The sequence below is a fragment of the Plectropomus leopardus genome, chromosome 21 (genome assembly GCF_008729295.1).
Source record: "Plectropomus leopardus isolate mb chromosome 21, YSFRI_Pleo_2.0, whole genome shotgun sequence".
In the NCBI taxonomy this organism is placed as follows: Eukaryota; Metazoa; Chordata; class Actinopteri; order Perciformes; family Serranidae; genus Plectropomus; species Plectropomus leopardus.
The window spans coordinates 11,455,773-11,475,306 of record NC_056483.1 but is presented as its reverse complement, the minus strand read 5'-3'; the positions used below and the strand labels follow the sequence as shown (position 1 = coordinate 11,475,306).

The 19,534-nt window shown below is 40.0% G+C and overlaps 1 protein-coding gene across 1 annotated transcript in view; it reads right to left on the bottom strand.

Moving 5' to 3' along the window:
- c21h8orf34 (chromosome 21 C8orf34 homolog) overlaps positions 1-19,534 on the bottom strand; it is a 74,315-nt gene that overhangs the window by 24,935 nt on the left and 29,846 nt on the right. Inside the window, exon 8 of the mRNA XM_042510609.1 lies at positions 4,550-4,685. Within this exon, the coding sequence (XP_042366543.1) occupies positions 4,550-4,685 (136 nt within the window). The remainder of the gene's footprint in view (positions 1-4,549; positions 4,686-19,534) is intronic.

The following is a 19,534-nucleotide window of genomic DNA, read 5'->3' as shown; positions in this document are numbered from 1 at the left end:
AACACACTGCTTTTACACTCAAACTAATTCACACACTCAAACATCCGCATGGAATTAAACACTGCATTTATTTTTCTAAAGCATATTTTTAAAGACTGTAAATCGTACCAAATTAACTGTAATTACACACTACTTTAGCTCCAAATGCTTTCGCTGCGTGTTATTTCCATGTCATCGGCGCAGCCATTAGCTGAAGACAAAGGAAAGCAATCCATGCGCTTTTATGGCGCGGCTGCATTCCGTCACAGCTGCAGGGCCTCATGGTTTCTACCTTCAAGATGAGGGTAAAAGCAGAACGCAGCTTTTTAAAGTGTATTTTGTTTCTTTCCTTCTTTATACATCCCTCGCCTTGTCTCTCCCTCCCTTTATTGGTCTTTATAAGACCATTAAAAAGTACCAGAGATGACTATCACAAGGCCTTCCCATTCTCCGAACAAAAGCAGCTCATAGCCGCAAGTTCTAACTACCATTCCCTCAGTGCATTCCTGATATGAAAGCAATTAATTTAATGAGAACTACAAGCCCAGAAGAGGTTTTTGGAGATCTATCCATTTTCATGGACTGCACCGCCAACTCCTGCGGACTGTGCCCAAGATCTGGGATGCGTTTGCACACAGGAGGTTTTGTGGCAGGAGTATGTAGCCATTAAAAAAACTGATCGGGTGCATGAAGGAGGTGGATGAAATGTTGGTGTGACCGCAGCCATAGCCCGAGAGACAGAGACATGCCCACAACACACAGGCCACACAGCACTTTACACTTCAACCGACCAGCGGAGAGGCCAGAGGAAGTGGCGTGTTTCCTGACCTGCCATGGCTGGTTAGGAGCCACACAGGCTGACTGGACTGTTTGGTGGCGTGGACGGTGGCTGAACAGAAGCAAAGGAAAAAGAGAATGGCCGAGCACGGTGTCTAAGGACTGGGAACGATTCTGTTTGGGGTCAGACAGCTTAAAAGGAAAAGGGATTATGTCATTAAATAATGAAGATACACATATTACAAATTACAGCATACATAATACCTTTATCACTATGAATCTTTTTAAAACTAGGGCTGTCAAACAAATAATTTTTTAATCGCATTTCAACTCCATTATTTTGTATTTCAAAACAGTTTTGAAGTCAATATTGACTAAATAAAGCAACTTTTGCCAGACTGTCTTGATTAGGAATCAAATGACATCAATGAATTGCATGGGACTAGCATAAACTGTGCATATCTGTAAGATGTCATTCAGATAACTTGAGGACAGAGCCAAAATTTAGCCTAACTTTGAAGCATTATTCAGACCCCGTCCTGAAAAGTTAGCATGACATAGTTAAAACCACTGGATTCTTCAGGTCAGGTTCTCTTATTTCATATGATACCAGTATCATCTCTCTAGCTCTAAAACTCAGCCCAGTACAGCCTCTTAAACATAGGAATGTCTGCTGGTGATTAACGCGATTTAAAAAAAATGAATGTGTTATGTATGGACAGTAATCACATCAAGACTGAAACAACCTGACCTATTTAAAACAAACTTTTTCTGTTTTTTAAAGATTTCACAAATTGGCTAAACTGAAACTAAACTGACACATGACCTAGAGTCCAAAATGGCGAATATATTATCTTATTCTAATAGTGTTTAATAAAATAACATGTCTGTTATTTATCTGTATGATGTTTTTGTGTAGCTTAAGTATCCAGTAATTAATTTCCTTTTTATGTCCTTGGCCTGTAACATTACAGGTGGATCGTGAACACAGTAACATACAGGCGTGCTGCTGGATATTAATAAATACTCGCTAGGGAGGAACCGAGTTGTCGCCTTCACGCTGTGGGTGTGAAAGCAAGCGTCACCTCGCCTTGGCTTTGGGTGGTATGGGGTACAGCCAAGTCACTCAGCTGGGTTTGACACCTTAGACAACTAGAGGGAGCGAATACAGTGTACATACAGTGTGCATGCATTTGAACAAAAGTTTAATGCACAGAAATGTGCTCCATGCTCACCCTGAAGAGCTAATAAGTGAAGAAAAAAAGGAGCCGAATTGTAATGTGTTTGCCTGAGGGGTGACGGGTATGTGAGGAATGCTGGTCCAACTTTGGCCAGTGTATAGATCCATACAGGGCCAAGCAATCCTCAAATATAAAAAACAAAAATTAAACTTCAGCGAGCCTTCATCTGTACAGTAGTGCTGTCTGCAGGTGTGAAACTAACTGTGCCACATATGTTATTGCTCTGAGGAGTCAGTGTAAAGGTTGGCCTCATATTAAGCCATGTTTGAAAGGTGTTTCTGGTAATCCCATCAAGACAGAGTGCTAAAGCACACAGTGTAAAGATGGGAGTCCCTCTCCTTACTGCTCCCTGATGTCTGCCTACGTATCTGTTCAAAGGAGCATTAAGTGAGTGCAGGGACATGCATGCACATGTGTGGATTCATGAATACGTGTGATACTCCTGATTTCAGAATTAAGTGTCTCCACAATAGCACAAAAGGCATACCACGCGTGCAACACTTTTCCAGTTTAGTGATCTGTTTATGGCCCTTGCACTTACCAAAAACGACTATGAAAGACCACGACTCCTACGCCAGTGAAACTTTGGGAGGATTTTGTGGTCAGGTTATAGAGGATGAAGCAAGAATTTGGACCATACAAGAAGGAGAGATGAAGACAGAGCAGGAGAACAGATGTCTGACATTTCAGTCACTGAGAAAAGTGAGCATGAGAGCCAAGAACGACTCCAGATATAGATGCTGCTTTTCTCCATCGCTGATTTGACCCCAGGACTGAGTGATAAGCTGAAGGTATAAACTATTTGCCTAAAAACATTCAGTCATTAAACTGGCAGAGAAAAAATTCACTGATACCATTCATCCTCTGACAACATCCCGCAGCCTGTGCGTGGAGCGAAACTGATAAGCAGCATGAATGAAAGAAGAGTAGGAAACAAACAAATTCCAAACCCCAAACAGAGGAGGCGTGCAGGCAGATGTGTGCCTGGCGTCTCATCGAACAGATACCTGTTTATCACTGACTGGCATCAAGGAAGAGTCCTGCCCACACCTGCCTGTGGTATCACACCTAACGTTCAGATATTTGAGCGCTACACTGATGCTGTGGATCAGGGGAACAGGAAATGTGTCAGCAGAGAAGAACTGTGATAAAGAGAGAAGGGGTGATAGTGGAGACGATTATCACTGCATGGGCTGATTTGTGAAAACAAGCAACACCGGAATGCACTTCAGATATGATATTATTCTCTGAGTTGAGGTATGCTGCCTCTGATACAGATGCAGAGAGTGTGTGTGGGGGAGTGGACAGCAGGGCACAAGGAGGAGTCATGACCCAGCATGTCAATAACTGAACAAAAATTGTTCCAAGGAAAAACCACAACCTTACTGTGGTGAAAAAAATATTTAAAGTCATATAATTTAAAGGAAGAATTAACTTCCCAACTGACCATTTGTGTATCAATTACTCACCCATTGTTATGCTCAAGTGTGAAGAAGGGTTTACAAACCTTCACACAACTCATGCAGTATAAATATAATAATTTGAGCCTCATTATTCCAGTTGTTTGTTCAGTATTTCCCAAATAGACAGCCCTTTCCGATGAGGAACTGAACTAAAGGTGAAATTTATCTATGCTCTCTTCAAAGCCAGACTCCAATGACAAAAACAGTAATTTCACCTTGTTGAACACAGGTGTTGCTGGTCTACAGCTGCATCTGACAGTAGTTTGTTCATATTATTGTGTGACTTGGGTATTTTAAAGGGTTAGTTCACACTCAACAAAGTGACACTCTAACACAAACTAACTAACCAAATGAGACAATGGTAGACCAGTAATTCCCGTATTCAGCAAAATAACTATCAGCAAGATACTTTCTATGCCAATGGAGTCTGGTTTTGAAGCGAGCGTTTTCACTTTTAGTTCAGTTTCGCATTGGAAAGTGCTGTCTGTTTGGAAAGTACTGGGCAAACGAATGGATAAATGAGATTTGGATTATACTTGAGTTGTGTGAGACATTGTCAACAGATGTTTTGATATAATTTTGCTGTTAAACGCCTTTGACTTTGATTCATCAAGAATTCTCTCCGTTTTTTTGATATTTTTTTGTTTTTGTAAGCATGCGAGAAAAACAAAGTTTTCTTCATGAATTTAGTGTATATTAACACAGGGTGAGTAACTGATATACAAATGGACATTTGGGGGGTGAGGTATTCTTTCAAAGCCTCAGAGCAATAGTTTGACATTTTGGGACAAATGTATATTTGCTTTCTTGCCGAGAGTTTGATGAGAAAATTGATACCACTCTGATGTTTGTCCAGCATGTCTAGCTAAGCCAACCGGCTGCTGGCTTTAGTCTAATATTTACCAAACAAATATGACAGTTGTATCAATGTATTCATCTAACTCCCAGCAAGAAATCAAATAAGATAATTTTCCAAAATGTCAAACTGTTCCTTTTATCTCTCGTAAGAACAGATTGACTCTTTGATCTTATGCTCCTTAAAAATCGCACTCTCTAAGGCACCAGATAAGACAAGGTGGTAACATTTACCTGGCACACCTAGAGCAGATGTTGAGTGTAACTTTGGCCTGTGGTTCAGGCTGATAGGAGCTGCGTCCCTGGCTGAACTTGCTGCCGGATGGAGCCAAGCCCGTCACACCCTCCATCCGCAGGTCATCTAGGTCCTCTGAGGGGTTGAAGGAGCCAAACACAAGGAGGGATTGAGAAAGGAGAGGGGAGAGGGGGAGAAAACAAGCAACAGAAAGGACAGTCATTAATCATATTTTGGTCTCTCTCTTGTCAATATGATGCCCAGTGATGACAGTCTGCTTAGAGCCAAACGAGCAAGCAAGCACATCACAGTAAATAAACATTCCCAGCCCTGCCCTACTGCTGTGCTCACACGCTTTGCACACACATACATCCACAAAAAAAAAAAAAAAGCTTGCATCATCAACATAAAAACTCTTTGTTATAAGGAGTGATGCGGAGGAGTCGTTGACAGCGCCATATCATGACTGCACAGAAACAGGAAGGGTACATTAACAAGTTTAGGGCAAAAGGGGACAAAGAACAATGAAGACTGAGGGGGAAAAGGAGCGGTAAGAGGAAGATGGAGAGCTGGAAAGCTGGGTTTTGTCTGATCTCTCCCTGTGTCCTCCAGAGCGAACACTCTCTTAGCACACACACATAGATCCCTCTGACTCTCTAAAGAAGTCCATATGCATCAGACACGCCAGTATTGTTCATCCTAACCTCTTACACTGTCTGTTTGTCTCTGCAGGCACAGCACTTATGTGTGACGTATGCTTACAAACATACAAAAACAACAGGTGCAGAGGTCCTTTTCCCTTTTTTTCTCTCGTCTGTGTTAAATAAACTCTTTTTGCCTGCCCTCCATATCTGCTTTATCTCAAACTACAGCTGTTCCTTGTGAGATCAAGTCCTCTTCACATGTAAGAGCTTGGATGTGATACAAGAATAAACAAAATGATCAGCCATCATATCTGAGTACAAAATGTTCAGCATCAAGACACAGATTTATTTAATAGACGCTGCAGCAGCATGATAGGAAAAGAAAGCATAAATCACGGCAATAACGAGACTTAGGAAAGAAGAGCAGTGAAGTAGAATAATATGAAGTCAACGGTTCGTTAAGTGTAACCGAGGATCAAAAGGGAGAGTCTGAATCAGCCAGACCATTTTGGTTTCGAAAGCATCCTCAAGAGATAAAAACATATTGCAGTACTTTCCGTGTTATGAGAATGAACAGCGAGTGAGTGTCTGGACTCTTACTTGGTTAAGTGTGCTGGTCAAGCCTTTTAAAACACATGTTGAATCACGCACAACATTTTGACCGGTCACCATAACAATATTTGTCCCGTTCTTCCCATCAGACCAGAAGAATTTCGGAGGTCTGCCAACAAGAGGGTCGCCTTCAGGACATATCCTCGCCTCTCGCTGCCATTGTGTCTGCTCTTCTACATACAGTATATTGCAGCACAGTGCATGCCCGTCTCTGTGTATGTGTGTGTGGGGTCATTTGAAACCAACATTGATACTTTTCACTTAGAGATTACATTACCTGGCCCCTGGTTTGGGGGGGAAATGGGCCTCACACATTGAAAGAGGAGAATGCATGACTAATCACCTGGATTAGTTTGGATGACACTTGCTCATGAGAACTCTCTAACCAACATCCATCAGCGTGGCACAGAGCCAGAAAATCTCACCTGTGTCCTTGGGGTGTCAGGAAATCATTCTGATGAGACACCTTAACACAGTGTTTCAATCTAATCCACTAATCTGTGACTCTATCCTGACTGGATACGCTAAGCAGAGGCTTGTGTTGATTGATTCTTAGTTTAGTTTATTCACTACGCAAGCCTATTTCTGCCAGTGTGATGAAAGAAAAGAGAGATCCTTTTAGTCATTTTAATAAGAAGCTTTATCAAAAATGATAACTTTTAGTATCTCAAAATAACAACAGTTTCTCAAAAAAAACCAGTTCCAGTTAGTATTTCAAATAACAAGAGACTTTCTTCAATTAATGAGTCAGTATCTCAAAATAAGAAATTTTCCTGAAATACTAAGTTAGTATCTCAAATGAGAAACCCTTTCAAATAATGACTCATCTCAAAATTATGTATCTCAAAAGAATGACCAACTGTCTCAAACTAATGACTTACTTATCTCAAAATAATGAATTAGTCACTCAAAATAACATTGTAAAACTTTCTCAAATAATGACTTATGACATTCTCGAGATAATTACTCGGTATAATTTCTCATTATTTTAAGATACTCACTCATATTTTGAGAAAGTTTCTTATTATTTTAAGATATCAGTTCATTATTTTGCCATATTAAGTTATAATTTTCAAAAAGTTTCTCATTATTTTCTTTTTTTTAAAATACTAATTCATTATTTTACGGTACCAAGTACTTAATTTAAGATAAGTAAATCAATATTTTAAGTCATTATTTCCAGAAAGTTTCGCACTATAATGACTTTTAGGATACTGTTTTTCATCAAACTGCCAGAAATTGCTTCCGTATTTCACAAATCACAGTGCATAATCAAAAATAATAGGAAAAGATGACTGCGCAGTCTGCATTTTCTTACATATTTTAACACTTTTTTAAATATCTTTTTCGCCATGATAGCAGTATGGCTCTCTGGACAATCCACCACTTTGGTCCACACTGAAATATCTCAACAACTATTAAGGAGAATTACCACTAAGTTTTGTAGAGAAATTCATGGTCTCCTGAGAGTGAATCCTACTGACTTTGGGATCCCCTCACTTTTTCCTCCAACATCACCAAGGAATTTGACTGTCAAATAACTCTGTTGATGCACACGTAAAGATTTAAATGAAATGAAAAAATAACTAAATTATTATCATAAAGTGCTGCATAATGTGTCTCATTGTTACATAGGTAAGGGCCATTGATCCCAATCAATTAAGTTCAACCAGTCTTAACACCAACAAACTGACAAATATAACCGTGTTATACTCTTAACATCATCAGTCGTTCTTTCGACACTGAAGTATCTAACACACATACAAAAAAAAAACATTTGGCAGAAGATCTACATCAATATGCCTCTTCAAGACCTTCAACAAAGTTGCAAAGTTTCTTACTTTTCTTACATTTTGATCACTGAGTCAGTCAGTGTGTGTCCAGGTGGTCTAAGTGTTGTTTTAGTGTTTTCAGGAGGACAGATACATTCCAGTAATTCCCTTAAGCAGGGCAATATTAAATGTCCCATTCATCACGGTATGCATTGGAGGGGGTGGGGACAGAGAGAGCCACTGGCAATTTGGGCAATTTGCTGGTCGTGGGAACAGCTCGAGTTTAGGCCTTCACCTTTTCCTCTTTTCTCTTCCCAATCCCACTTCTAACCATTTCCCCTCTTTTGGCGACTGACTTATGTGGCATGCCAGATTTTCTTTGGGTCATAGCCTGTGATACAAATCATTACTTGACACTTGGAAACATTCACTTGCGAGGCTGAAGCTTGCAAGAAATAGCAAAAGAATAACAGCAAGCGGCTCTGACCCTGAAAGAGAACATGACCTCAGTGTACACAGCTGCTTGTCACCTCAACTCCCTCTTTGTCTTTTAGATGTGTTGCCTTCTGGTCAATATAAAATGACACAATAATGGAGAGAAAGACCTCGGTGTCTGAGGGGAAGTGAAAGCTAATCTGAGACACACAAAGGTCACCGAGGTAAACAAAGGCTTTTGTCTGGAGTGTGTCTCGTACAGAAAACAGATGAGACTGTGTCTGAATGTAGCAGAGGTTGAAACGCGAGGCAAAGAGTCGCAACACTTTGTTATAAAGCAATTTGTTCCACACTTGAGAGAAAAGAGGACACAATGTCTAGATAATATCAAAAGTCACAGATGCAAACAATCATTCCAGCTGGTTTTTGCATGCGTTTGCTTGTTGATACAGATGATACAGATACATTAATAAAAAAGGTTGCAACAATTGCTCAACCCTCATACATTTAAATATTCTTTTTTGTCCAAGCGATTTAAGAGTAAGCACAGTACTTAATGTGGGCGACAGCTATCTGAATCTCAGCCATTTCAGCTCTCCACGAGGCCGAATCTAGTTCTGATCTTTTTACTGGGGAGGGAGAGGTGACACATTTCTGTGTTGACACCAGACTCGGAGGAGGGCCTGTGTATGGAGCGGTAAAGTGATAAATGTGTACCTCACATGTTGGGCTTTGGGTGTTAGCATTGTTAATTATGCTTTTACATGCACATGACTATTCTGATGTAGAGGCTCACACTGCATCACACTGATGACTAGTGGCTCGAAAATAACCATAGAAATAGTTTCTTATTTGTTGAGAAAAATACATTTTTGTGGTCTTAAAGGAGAAGCGTGTAAGATTTAGTGGCATATACTGATGAGGATTGCAGATTGCAACAAGCTGAAGATTCTTCCCTGTGTCAAGTGTGCATTCCCAGTTAAGATTCATTCAGTGCTCATTGTTCAGGACGTTTTTTACCTGGAGCTGAATTATCCACAGAGGTCTGTTCCTCTCCAAAACAACTTAACCAGGTGATTTAAACCAGTAAAAACACCAAATAAAGCAGTTTCACATTATGGTGTTTCTCCAATACTGTTTGGCTTGTCCCATATGGGCCACTAGCCCAGTGCCTGCCAATGTGTGCTCAACTTTTTTCTCTGATAATTTAAGATCCACATGTCACAAAGTTTTTGCTGGAAGCAAGACCTCTACAAATCACAAAATCCGGCTAAACCAGCTTTTTCAGATACTGTTTCACAGGGGCCGACATGAAAAAGTGAAGGGCCCCAACTAGAGCCATTGTTTTGTTAGTCCCTTCTAGGCTACAGTCGAAAAATTACCTGCTTTCTATGCAGACATCAACGGCTCATTCTAAGGTAAAGAAAACACAACAATTCTCATCCCCCAAAATCCTACACACTGGACCTTTGAACAAACAGAAACAGATATTACAGAGTAGAGTGCATCATTAACTTCATTTTGATGTGCAGCAGATCTACCAGACTTAAAGTGTGGTCACTGAAATGATGCTGAATCATCTATCCATTACACTGTACAGCCTAAACTAACTTTTAACCTTGACATGTAGCTTTCTTTTCATGTGCAACTTTCCAAATCCATTCTCACACAGAAGATTTAGTGTGTCTAAGTATTATTTTCTCTTCCGTGTCTGCTTAGTCAAACACATATGACTGAGTGCATACTCTCTAGGTTCACAATAGAACCCAGCATGCCTCCCACACAATACCACCATGATAAGTTTACAGTGTGTCTCCCATGAGACCAGCTTACCCCGAGACCATGACAGCCTCACAGGCCTCTGTCTAGACACAACAAACGTCTGTCCACACTCGCCCGTTTGTCAGCCCGTCACATTTCCACTCCCTGGGCACCGGGGCAGCCATGCATGCTCCCCCTGTCTAACGATGAGACATGGCAGATAAATAAAATGGGTCTGCACTGGGGGTAGGTGCAGGGAGGGTGGGGGGAAATGGAAACTATTCGAGCGATGCAATCCCAACAAAAGGCCTGAGCGATGAGGAATTCCGTGCCGCAATCACTCACTCACAGTAAAGCCAGAAAGGAGCGGAGCCGGGCACACAGATAAAGTGTTTGTGTGCAGCTCTCTCCAAGTTTCCATGTAATTTAATGTTGTTTAGACAGCGACGGACTGACTGGCTCTTTGCTGCTCTTCACAGGGCTGAGAACAGAGCTGAAGTCATAATTAGCTTCACAAATAACTTAATATACACCTTCCTGGATGATATGCTGACAGATGCATGATGGGGAATCATCTGAAACACTACCCCACACGTGGAGCAAGGAGACACGCACACACTTCATCATCCTCAGCACCAAATCCAGAGCATTTCATCAAGCGCTTTGAGTTATTGTGTCTCAGCTAAAGTGAAATAATTGAATTTTCCATTCTTTCATGAGCAGTGACAGAGTCCCACCACATAACACTGGGCTGTAATTAATAGTCTTTAAGTGATAGACGCCTTATACAGTCAAAAACTCAGTCACACACAGACCCACATGTGTGAGCAACATACTCAATATAGATAAAAAGGCACCCAGCACATACTCAACCCCGACGCATACAGTGACACTTGCAGACCTCACACTTGTGTTGCCCTCACACATACAACCAGCATTTGTTTTTCATTAAGCCCCGAGCACCAAAGCCTCCACTCGGCGGTTAGTCGTCACACAGACATCTTTGATGTGAGTCGCGGCAGAGACGCATTTGTTTGGCTTTGTAATAAAAACAATATTCCAACTTACATTTCATAATTACGTCTCGGCTTTCAATAGCACCCTCCTCCTCCCTCCCAGCCTAAAAATATGCCTGTTAGGCTCCGCAACTCTGAGTGCAGCAGTAAAAACCCTGATCAGAATCAGATGGGGACACACATGAGCAGGGGAACATCACAGGTCTGAGGTCTGTGGAAAGTCTTATCGCAGACCTCAGTGCAAACCTCCTTTTAACTCGATTTCTAACCACAAATATTAGAGATTAGCACTTATGATGTATTGATGCACTGTAGTTGGAAAAATGACTGTGCATTGAAAATATCCAAATAAATTTCAATTTGTTGCTAAATATGTAGTTGATTTGAGATTTATATATATATGTGTGTGTGTGTGTGTGTGTTTGTATATGTATATGTATATGTATATATATAAAATGTATACGAAAATATACCAAGACAGAAGTCTGCCAGGATCGAGGCTGCCATCTACAGTTCAAAATCATGATTTTAATCACTTATGAAAGAATTAAATGATTTATCAAACTGGAATGTGCCTTTGCAAGAATCAGTGTGGAGAAATGTTGATGACACAAGTGCAGTTTAATTCAATAAAACTAACATGCAAACAAGTTTGACATGAATTATGAGATCATATGTTACGAGCAGTTCTTCCCTTTGAGTTTAAATGTCTATATTTCTTTTGGAGATCATCATTTGCCTGCTTGTTTACGATAAACACATAGATACAGCACCACACAGGCAAGACGTACAGCTCGACAAACAAACTAACTACTGATTACACACCAATTAAAGCACAATGACACAAGTCTATAACTCACTTGTCTCTTAAATCTTAATCTTGCAGTGTAGAAAAGCCAGAGTACATGATGTCATTTTATTTTTGTTCACTTTTTACTCTCAAAAGTTGCACACAGCACTGATTAAGCTATGATAACACAGTGCATCCATTCACATAAGTCCTTTATCTGTCATTCTAGATAACAACGCCATCCCCAGATATCGCCCTTGTGTGTCTATCTGCCATCTTATGCTTCTGTCTGGTTACAGAAGCCACAATACAACGTCACTGTGTCCATTCAGCTCTCTTCCATTCAGATAATCTGTTCAGTTCATCTGCAGTGCTTACGCACACCAGAGATACTGGCTGGTATTAGGCCATGCTCCGCTTAATGACTGTTGCTGGATTTATGGTATGATCACAGCAGTCTACTTGCCTATTGGTAATTGCTTCCAGTAATACCACCGTAATACCACAGCAATTTGCCTCTCGATTAGCGTATCCATCGGCACCATGGAGACTTTTACAGGCGTCAAATTGGGCGCAGTTAAGACTTTTACTGGCGACATTCTTTTCACCATCAGGCCGGTGAAACCTTCAGAGGTAAGCCAAGCCCTTTCAAGCCTCTATTTCAAATGAAAGATTTAGTGCTGAATCAGCACACACCACTGATATACATGTTCTCATCCACCTCCTCCTCTCCTTCTCTCAGTGCACCATAACGATACTGACTTGCAGCTGGCAGACGGGGAGCTAATTTTACAGTTTTACAGTATACTGGATAGTTTAAACAACGCATAGTATTTTATGAGCTCATTATATGTTTTATATGAAAGATCTTAATCTCTTAATCAGTATGGAAACTCGTAAAGCTGTCACATAGTGGAGCATAAAGCAGACAATGCAAACAAGTTTGCAAACTTGTAATGTATCTTGTAGTATGTTTACATCCCTGTGTGTGTCTGAATGGACTGCCGTGCTAACATGCTAAGAGCTGTCTCTTTGTCCTCTGCCTTAGGCCAACATTCAGACTGCCAGAGTTAGCAGACATGGCACGCACTTCCTGACGCCAGCACCAGCTACACACACACACTCCCATCGCCCCCATTGCCCCCTTCATCTTTACCCAAACAACCAAAGACACAACAGTTGCCCTAGAAACAATGTAAACCAACAACAACAGTCTACAGTCATGCTAGCAGCTCTGTGAGGCTGTACTCGGCAATGGTGGGTAGAAATGTGTTATATATTTATTTAATTCCTTATGTGCACTTGAGCAATTTAAAAATATATATATGTAAAATTATACTTTTAACTCTTACTCAAGTAGGCTATATTTGTGATAAAATACACACACTCATACTCCTTTACACTGAGCAACACACTTCTTGCTATTTTCATTAAGCCTAGCTATAAATCATTTTTATATTCAGCTGAGCTCACACACACAACAGTGATCGTCTGACAACAAGAGATAAGATGGCCTATGAGCCAATCATAGCAGCACTGAAGGAGCAGAGGGTTATCTTATGGACACAAAATGCATGTCAAACACACAACAGAGATTAACAGCACATATATTTGTCTGGTTCTGTATTCAGCACTAATGAAACTTAACATGCACTACACATCTGGTATAACCTGTTGAGGAGCTATGTAAATGCAATACATTGACGTAGGCTAATAAATTGCATCTAATCAAGTTACTAACTACTTGAGTTATCTTTATTGAAGAAATATCTCTTTACTCTTTCTCTAGTTATTTTTATGTGTACTTTTACTTGAGGATATACAGTTAAAAAGGAACTATAATTTCTTGAGTACCATTTATGTTTACACTACCCATCACTAATACTGTTAAATTCTAACATCATCATTTTAAGATGCTCACAGTGAAAATTCTAACATGTTGGTGTCAAATAGGTATAATGTTAACCATGTTTACCATCTAAATTTAGCATGTTTGCATGCTAACATTTGCTAATTAGCAAAAAAAAAAAAGCAAAGTACAGCTCCAGTCTCTACTGGTGGAACATGAAGCTAAGCTGAAAGACACAGTGACACCTGGTGCTGGAGGGATAAGTTCGAGGACTGTAAACAGCTGGTGGCCAACAATGGTAAAGAAAGACTGTGGGGAATAACAGCATGTATTTTTTGCATCTAACTTGGTGAATGAGGGATTTATTTCGACCAAACCGGAGATCATGATTGCTGGAACAGTGGACTTACTAACTACATTACCAACAAGAGTAACCAGTACAGTTTGGGTGTGTTATGATGAGTGAAATTCAAAAGTTATGCTATGAAATTCATAAAGGTATGAAATATAACAAACCCCCCAAGCCTAGCATTTGGCACAGATTAAAAAATATAGCTTACACATTATCACAAATCAAATACTGATATATAGTTTAAGTTATTTTACTGGTGATACTTGAAGTGTATTTCAATGCAGGACTTTACATGTAATAGAACAATTTTACAATTAATTATTGCCACTTTGATTTAAAAGAAAATTGTCATATTTTGTCAACCACTGGTTTTTTAACACATATTTTTTGTTAGATCTTTCCCACAGAGATTGCCAAATATATGGCAAGGATTTTGAGGCTATTTGTAGTAGTTGTTAGAACAAATATTTGTCATTCCTCTCTGCCATGGAGCTTATAATAACAGCATTGCTCTTTGACCACAGAAAGTCATTTAGTAGGACTAAGTAAATGTTCAGGCCTCTATGAGTTGAAAGGCTAAGACTTAAATCAACCTCAGAGGCAAGGGGGTCTACATGCAGTGGATGACCTCTTCACATGGAACATTTTTAAACTTCAGGGTGGTAAAGATTGGCTCACTTCCCCTCACCTACTCAACTATGTATTTAAAAAAAAACGGTGCTATTGTATCGCTCCACATACTCTGCTTGATCAAGGAAGATATAACGTCCACAAACAAAAGAGCCACACACAGGCATTGTAACTCATCCAGCAGACGCTGCTTTATTCTGCGTGTATCAAAGATCAGACATAGCTTCATCATGCCCTCATCCTGTCCCCATCAAATGCTTGCTGTCACTGTGAATCAGCCAGAGCGAGTAACGCTACTCTCACGTCCTCCTCTCCTGTTTCAGGAATCATGCCAGAGTGGGTTGACATACTAAAAGGGTCTGTCTGATTGCTGTTGTGTGAATGTTTTACACAGAGAATCTTTGTTACTCTCTACTGCAATGAAAGTGTATGTGCATGTGAAATAAAAGTTTACAACCTCTCAACAGGAGCTCTATGCTGAAAGTAATGTCTGAAAGTGTATAACAAACAAAACTCTTGAAACAATTTCTTGCCTGAGCAACATGTCTGTGGGCAGTCTAATAACCAGAATAATTGTTGACATTGTATGTTTCTGCAAACCACAGATAAACTGCATTTGCATGTTATTATGTAGCGGATACATTGAAACCTTAAGTTTTTTCATGTCTCAACAATGCTGTGATTAATGTTTAGGTATGTTTAAGCACAAAAAACACTTATGATTATGGTTCAGAAAAGATCATGTTTTACTTTAAAATACCCACTGAAACGTTGCTGAGAAACATCAGAATGTGTTGCTAAAAAAACAGTGCTGGTGCCTCAAACACCACTGAAAACTCAGCTGGAAACACAGCTGGAAGAGGTTGGGATATGTTGCTAAACAACACCCAGGTTTGGAGGCTCATATGCCCCTGGAAACACTAATAAGCAACTGCGTATGTTGTTTGTTGGTCTCAAACAGTGGTGCGCGGCTTTGTAACCATTTCATGTCGCTAAAAAAAAAAACCCAACTTAGGCAGCTCAAATGTTGTCGTTAAAAAACACCTGGCTCAAACACTGCTGGAAATACAGCTGGCATCACTGTAGATCACTTTAGAAACCTTGATTTGATACATATGAGACATTAAAATGTAACATATCCATGGTTTGCCGAAATGCACAATGCCAACATTTTATCCTGACGACGGGGCTGCTATTGGGCTTCAAGTGGGTAAATAGATTAAAAATAGGGAACATTTTTTTAAGTTAACATTGATAACTAACTTCAACTCCTCCTTTGATGCCAAAAAAATGTAGCAGGATTTAGGATCAACTTCAATTTTATTTCCTCTTAAACTATGTTTAAGAAAAATGACAATAAATCTACCTTGTACATCATAATTTGACTCTCCATCACACAGAAAGAGAGCGAGTTTATGTTGCCAAAGAGGACAAATATGTTTACTTTAAAAAAACTTTGAAAAAAGATCATAAATATGTTTTCAGTGCCTACTGTCATGTAAATAACGTTCATTCTATACACATATTCACAAAAAGTTATGTCTCTGAAATGGAATGCTTCCACCAAGGATGACGAGACCATCCAGCAGGGAACTGGCTAGCTCGTCTCATTAACTTACCATAAAACAACACAGCAAGGCCAAAAACAGGGTGTTTCTCTCCATACACTGAACTCAGCTTGTTTCTTATTTCAGATCGGTATAAAACTGTGGTCTCACCGCCCAGCGAAAGCTCAAATCTTGACATTTTCCATGGCTTCGCATGAACATGTGAGTCATGATCATTTTCAGGATGGGTTTTGACTGTGGCAAATATTAAGTGCAGAACTAATGAAAACAACAGGGAGAACACAGTGCCATCACTAAGAGCAGCTAAAGAATCAATACTGAGCCCCTAAGCTGATTTTATTTTCTCTTTTTGGAACAATCTGAACAAAACAAATCAACCTTAAGCCATGTCTTTGGTTTTTATAATTGTATTCAATCTGGACAACCTTGGCTAGGAACACTGAAAACCTTTCCAAGACGATCTTATTATTCTGTAAGCTCCTTATCCAGGTGCTGGCATTAAGACACCCAGTCTGGAAAACCCTTCTGCTGAATATGGAAATGGGGATTAGTTGCTAACTTTCTTTGTATCTTCTAAGCCTGCTTTTATTACGCATCTTATTCTCTTACAGATGACACACCAGTGCTCCTTTCCTGCCTCCCAGTGGATATTATGCAATATGTGTAGTGTGCACCGTGGCGCTGAACTCTCCTCTCCTCGTCCTACGGAGGTTTAGAACTGCAAATATGACATTCACACACCACCTGACCCACTCATATGACGTTAATGTGATCGCTTTAATGTGGGTAGTGTGGATTTCTCTGTGCACCGACAATCAGCACAACGAGGAGACTCACAGCCACTTAGCAGGTGTGCTGATTGAAGCCCTGCTCGTCTGATACGACAACAACCATGAAACTACTGATGTGCTTTGTATGCTCCTTTGGGACGAGTGTTTTTGATCAGAATCTTAAGTTACAAGGCTGCAATATACCAAACAAAACACTGCGTGTGTGTACAAGGAAAGGGACGTTTAAGAAGTGAAGATATGTAGCTACATGAAAGTGAATCAGAGTGTCTTTGGTTAAAGGGGAAAAGTTAAAAGTGTGTTTGATATTTATTTGTGCAACTTTGCTTAATGCTTCACAGTGCTGGAGACCTGCATCCAAAGCTTACCGATCATTTTCTTACAATGAAAAATAAATTCACACTGGGATTTTTTTTGTAAAAAATGTACCAAAGTGCACTAAAAGGCATCAAAATAGACCTTGTTTATCAAAAAAGTGCAAGGGGAGAATCATACCAGAATGCCAGACAGAGGTAAATGATAAATGAAAATGTTGGCTGGAGGAGCCGGGGATCTAACACCAACAATTTAATTGAAGAACAACCCAGTCTACCTCTGAGCCACAGCTGCCTGGGTCTGAACTGAGCACAAAATGTCCTCAAATCCCAGAAACTGGCCCTTTGCTTTTTGTCATTTTCCGAAAGTGGCCACCTGGCAAAGCAAGATGAGCATCACTGCTCTAAAAAGTGGGGCTGGACCAAAATATTCGACTGTTCAGATATTGGTTGGAGTATTAATTTTGGGATTCAGATATTAGTTGTTTTTGAGATATGCCTGAGATATGATATTATAAGTAAATATAAATCATATTTTTATTTGGAGCTCTGAATATTCCCTAATGATTACTACCAAAGCCCCAAAGCCCAAAAATAGTATTCAGATCAGCCCCTATGAATACATGAACTGTAAATTTTTTTTACTTGGCTCTATGTTTCCAATCAGATTTACACACAGCAGCTGTAATACCATATTTTATCCACTAGAGGTCATCCTAAGCAAATACTTAACTACATACTATGTCTCCAACTGTCTCTGGTACTGTAGTGAGTACTGCTAAATGCTACAAACGGAGGAATAACTTCACATATAACAATGTATTTTATAGCATGTTAAGAATGTTAATGTTTGTTGTTCAATTGACGATTTTTTGCTTTGGTAAATCAAAATTAAGAAATAAAGACGCTAAAAACAGAGTAAGGTTTGTTACATGTCCACAGAACATGTAGCTGTTGTTTTAACACCACAGTTTTAGGGAAGAACATTTTCATCGACAGATTTACACGTTTGTAATCAACAGCGAGCGCCGTGCCTGGTGTAGAGTCCTTGAGGAAGTCATTGAATCTCTACCAGCTCCAGGAGCGCTGCTGAGCAGCTGACCATATGTTTTAACCTTCATGTGGACGGCAGCAGGGAAAAAGATAAATATCTCCTTCAGGGATCAATATACTATCACAGGTTCGCCATTCCTGCCAAGGATGATCAGTCATCTTTGGCATGCATTTGGTCATGGCCACAGACTTTGTGCCAAGACCCTCTTTCTAAATGAGGCCCAGAGATCCTCCTGAGGGTCATTCATTTCTCCAAGCCCACCAGGCCGCCACATGCTGCATGTTAGCATCACTTTAATCAACTCTACAGTACAGAGGCAGGCCACTCAGAGTGACAGTCAACATGGTGGCAGCACTCCCTGCGGAGAGAACCAGGCCTTGACAGAGAATCAGAAGTGACCTCGCTGCATTATTTCCTTTGAGTTACTGCCCTGGACCAGAGTGTAAATGCCACTGGGGGGGAATGTGCTTCGAGCTATGATCAAGAAGGGCCATCACACACCATCAACATCCTGCTTTATGGCTGTATTTATCACCATTATATACTGCTGTCCTGGGTCACCACTGTGTTCGGCTAATATAAAGGAGAAGAAAACTCTGTTTACTTGTTGTTTTGTTAAGACTTCTTCCAATTACTACACAATAGGGATAGATATTTGGATATGGATAGTAATATTGCAAGTGATTAAATTTTCTGGTTCTTCTGGCTCCAAAGAACTAACATGGCTCCACCAAAATTCCAAACTTGAGGCTTCAAAATAGAAGCCCAAAAGTGAAATCATGATAGCCACATCCATTATTTTATATGGTCATTACATAGCATTTTGATATTCCATCCCCTAATCAAAGTTAATTTTTAAAAAAGTAGCTTTGAGAATAAGAGCAATCAACTGTTGCAGTTCCCATCTGTAACCTGTGGGCCCCTCTGCCGCACATCAGTAAAGAAACGTGACCCTTTGGATGACCCGAATGAAAAGATCCTGCTAACAAGCAGCGCCTCAGTGCTGTGACAGCAGAGCTCAGAGATATGACATATGTAGCCTGTGTGTCACCACAATACAGCAGCTCTGATGAGACTGGGGAGACACTGAAGCACTATAATTGGGGCCCATGTTGAAGACACAGAACATATAGAAGACTGTTATTCCTCAAAGAAGTACTGTATGTCAGGCGTTTGTTCGCTAACATAGAAGAAAGCATACATTTAAGCATATTAGTAAAAATATGACTTTTCCCAGATTGTGATGGATTCTTTTTCTTAGTGCAATAAATCTTATAAGTGATGAAATATGAGCTGTATACCTTAGTATGAGAGTGTGCATGTGTGTGTATGACCTCCCTATACAGTAGAGTTATAGTGCAGGGATAAGCTACTTTACTCCAGAGAATTGCCCCTGGAG